The sequence below is a fragment of the Trematomus bernacchii genome, unplaced genomic scaffold (genome assembly GCF_902827165.1).
Source record: "Trematomus bernacchii unplaced genomic scaffold, fTreBer1.1, whole genome shotgun sequence".
NCBI classification, from domain to species: Eukaryota; Metazoa; Chordata; class Actinopteri; order Perciformes; family Nototheniidae; genus Trematomus; species Trematomus bernacchii.
In genome coordinates, this window is record NW_022987828.1 from 11,263,198 (window position 1) to 11,266,086 (window position 2,889).

General features: G+C 44.1%; 1 protein-coding gene across 1 annotated transcript; it reads left to right on the forward strand.

Moving 5' to 3' along the window:
- The first annotated feature begins 437 nt into the window (after positions 1-437).
- nkx1.2la (NK1 transcription factor related 2-like,a) lies at positions 438-2,557 on the forward strand. The gene is made up of 2 exons (XM_034152680.1): positions 438-651; positions 1,956-2,557. Exons 1-2 carry the CDS (start codon positions 438-440, stop codon positions 2,555-2,557), a joined length of 816 nt encoding a protein of 271 aa, XP_034008571.1.
- The last annotated feature ends 332 nt before the right edge of the window (positions 2,558-2,889 follow it).

Here is a 2,889-nt window from a genome sequence, read left to right on the forward strand (position 1 = left end):
CCTCTCTGACAGTAACGTCTCTAAAAGAGTCCAATTTAGGGAGAAAGGACGATCTCTGATATGGATCAAGTGCCATCTGTGCCCAATTTACTTTCAGGTCGCGGATTATTGAATTTAATGATATGGGTGATTATCGACGAATGCTTTGAGCCCATTAGGCGGTCGTGTGAAACACTAATAGTGTTTGTGTCACGTGTCTGGGTGAGAGACGGGGGGGACAGACGCTTTAAAGACCGAGCTCCGGTCATCTCATTCACGCTGAAGACTGACAGACAGGAGCAGAGGAGCAAGGTACACACTGCGAGGAATCATCAGCAGTAATCCAGTTTGATGAAGCTTGGCGACGAAAAGGAGGATAAAGTATGAGAAGTTCCTCTCCACACGCGTAATTACGCATGTCAGTCCTTTCCTTCCTTAAAGCTGTTTCTATCTAAAGGATGCTGGACCCCAAAGACTGTGGAGTGACAATGACGTCCAGTCATAAGATTTCTTTTTCCATTGTTGATATATTGGATCCGAACAAATTCAACAGCAAAAGAGGAAACGAACTTTCCATCGTAAAGGAGTTTCCTGTGCCACATGAAGAGGGAACAAGTTTGGAGTCTGACAGCGACGCAGTCGGAGACTTCAGAGTTGAGCGCACACAAGCAGGTAGAGAAAAACATTTAAAAATATTATTTCTGTATTTCAAACATTTTCTTGTCATATTTATATCTGTTTTTTATTTATTGCGTATGACATTTATTTCAAAACCTACCGAAAGTCGTCCTCGAAACCAGTAAAATAAGCGCAAAAATAAAATATACTTACAATAAACTTTTTCTGCTCTATGTCTAAACTAAACACCATCAAGTGAGACGCAATTTTCTATCAGATTTATTGTCATCTCTGTATGACCTTCCCTTAATTTCCAAGGCTGCGTTTCCTTTCAAGGAAGCCACAAAGGCTCGCTCCCAGAGCCCCCGCGTGTGATTGGCACTGGGACAGGCAGGCTAGATAATTGTTTAAATCGTCCCATTGAGGATGCCTCTGCGCGCTTTGATCGATATCCCATTACTGCATCCTGCATATCTCCCTCCAGCACCTTGCAGGTACAAACTTCACACCCCATCCATGTCTGATCCTAAATATCGTTCGATTAAAACTTCCCTTTAAATAGATGACATTTATCGATCCACCCGCAAATATGAAACTCCATTAGCACGTCACGGCTGAGGTGGCAGAGCTGGATTTAGACGGGATTTCTTTCCGCAACATGACATTTGAGGCGCTGTGTGCTTTATAAATTATTTAAGGATTAGTGACCAAGTCTCCCCCTCTCCTGTGATTCTATGCTCCGTTCCGCACCACAGACCTCAGGATACAAATCAAACGCTTTACAGATGTAAACTTCAGGTCTTCTGTGTGGGCTATTTACACTGCGCTTCAGACGGGACAAAGAGGGACATTTTTGCACCATGAGGATACTTTTGTTAAGCACGCGTGAGGCATCAGCTTTGAGATTTGGCACGTGACTTTCTGTCTTGTCAGGAGCTGTCCTTTCAGCACTGCAGCCAATTTAGCACAATTTGACCAGGATTATGATAACACTTTAAAAACACATAAAATAGTTCACTTTATTTGGTTTATATTGGACTTTTGTGCAGAAAGTAAAATGTATAGTTTAATCACCTCAAAAATTATGTCAACTCAATCAGGTACATTTTAAACAACCAGGTCCAAAACTGTTGTTTTAATGAAAGCATTGTATGTCTTTTGTACCTGAAAGAGATTTTTGAAAATGTAACACAAATTGAAGATTTTCTACACTTTCACTCTTGAACAGTTTACAAGAAAATAAACCAGTATTATATCACTTGAATATAGATACTGTATGCTGTGCTAACCATTAGATGCTTCATTTGCTGCGTTTTGAATGATATGGGCTAACTTTTTATCTTTTCTTTTTTGTACAGAGGAAGAGATAGACTCTGCATCCCCCAGGCATCATGATGGTGTTGATGACTCTCTTCTGCTCTCCCCTCCGGCTGAATCAAAGCCCTGTCTCCCCGGGGAACAGGCCGATGGGGAGTCAGGGGCCGCCCAGCAGGACCCCTCCCCGCACAAGCGGCAGCGAACGGACCAGACCTGCGCCAAACCACGGCGAGCCAGAACAGCGTTCACATACGAGCAGCTGGTGGCTCTGGAGAACAAGTTCCGCACAACCCGGTACCTGTCTGTGTGCGAGAGACTAAACCTGGCTCTGTCTCTGAGTCTGACCGAAACCCAGGTGAAAATCTGGTTTCAGAACAGGAGGACCAAATGGAAAAAGCAGAACCCCGGGGCGGACAGCAGCACCTTACAGCCCGGCTCCAACTCCCTGGTCAACCTCAGTCCAAACCTGACCCCCTGTGGAGTGGGCCCCGCCAGTTTCCACCAAACTTTCCCCAACTTCAGCGCTGGGAATGTGATCTTCCACACGGCCGGCGTTGTTCCACTCTCATCCACTGGAGGGCTCTTGCATCCCTTCATGACCAGTGGTTTCGTCCAGCCCACTTATTATAACCCACATCTATGAGAGAAGCCAAGACTGACTGCAGCTGATCAAACTGTCGGGCAAATCTTTAAAAGCTGAACTTTTACCGCCCAGAGTTATTGTAACTGTTGCATAAATGCCATCATGTTCTACAAACTGAGGAGAAAAGGGGTCACCTGTTTGTCACAGGTTTGGTCATGTTCCATAACAAATTGCAACACCATTTAAAGGAAATTAAAACTTCTTCATGATATTTCGAGTAGGGTGTTGACTGTTTTTATTTTGTCATGGACCTTATACAGGACATCAAAAACAAAATGCCAAATCTGTGAGTTTTAAAGACTGCCAGGACTGCACCACTATGTGTTGATTGT

Bases quoted from the DNA above. Each gene is read 5' to 3' on its own strand.
- nkx1.2la (XM_034152680.1), top strand. From the start codon at position 438: ATGCTGGACCCCAAAGACTGTGGAGTGACAATGACGTCCAGTCATAAG. The intron at 652-1,955 runs GTAGAGAAAAAC...TTTTTTGTACAG, and splicing joins AGTTGAGCGCACACAAGCAG to AGGAAGAGATAGACTCTGCA.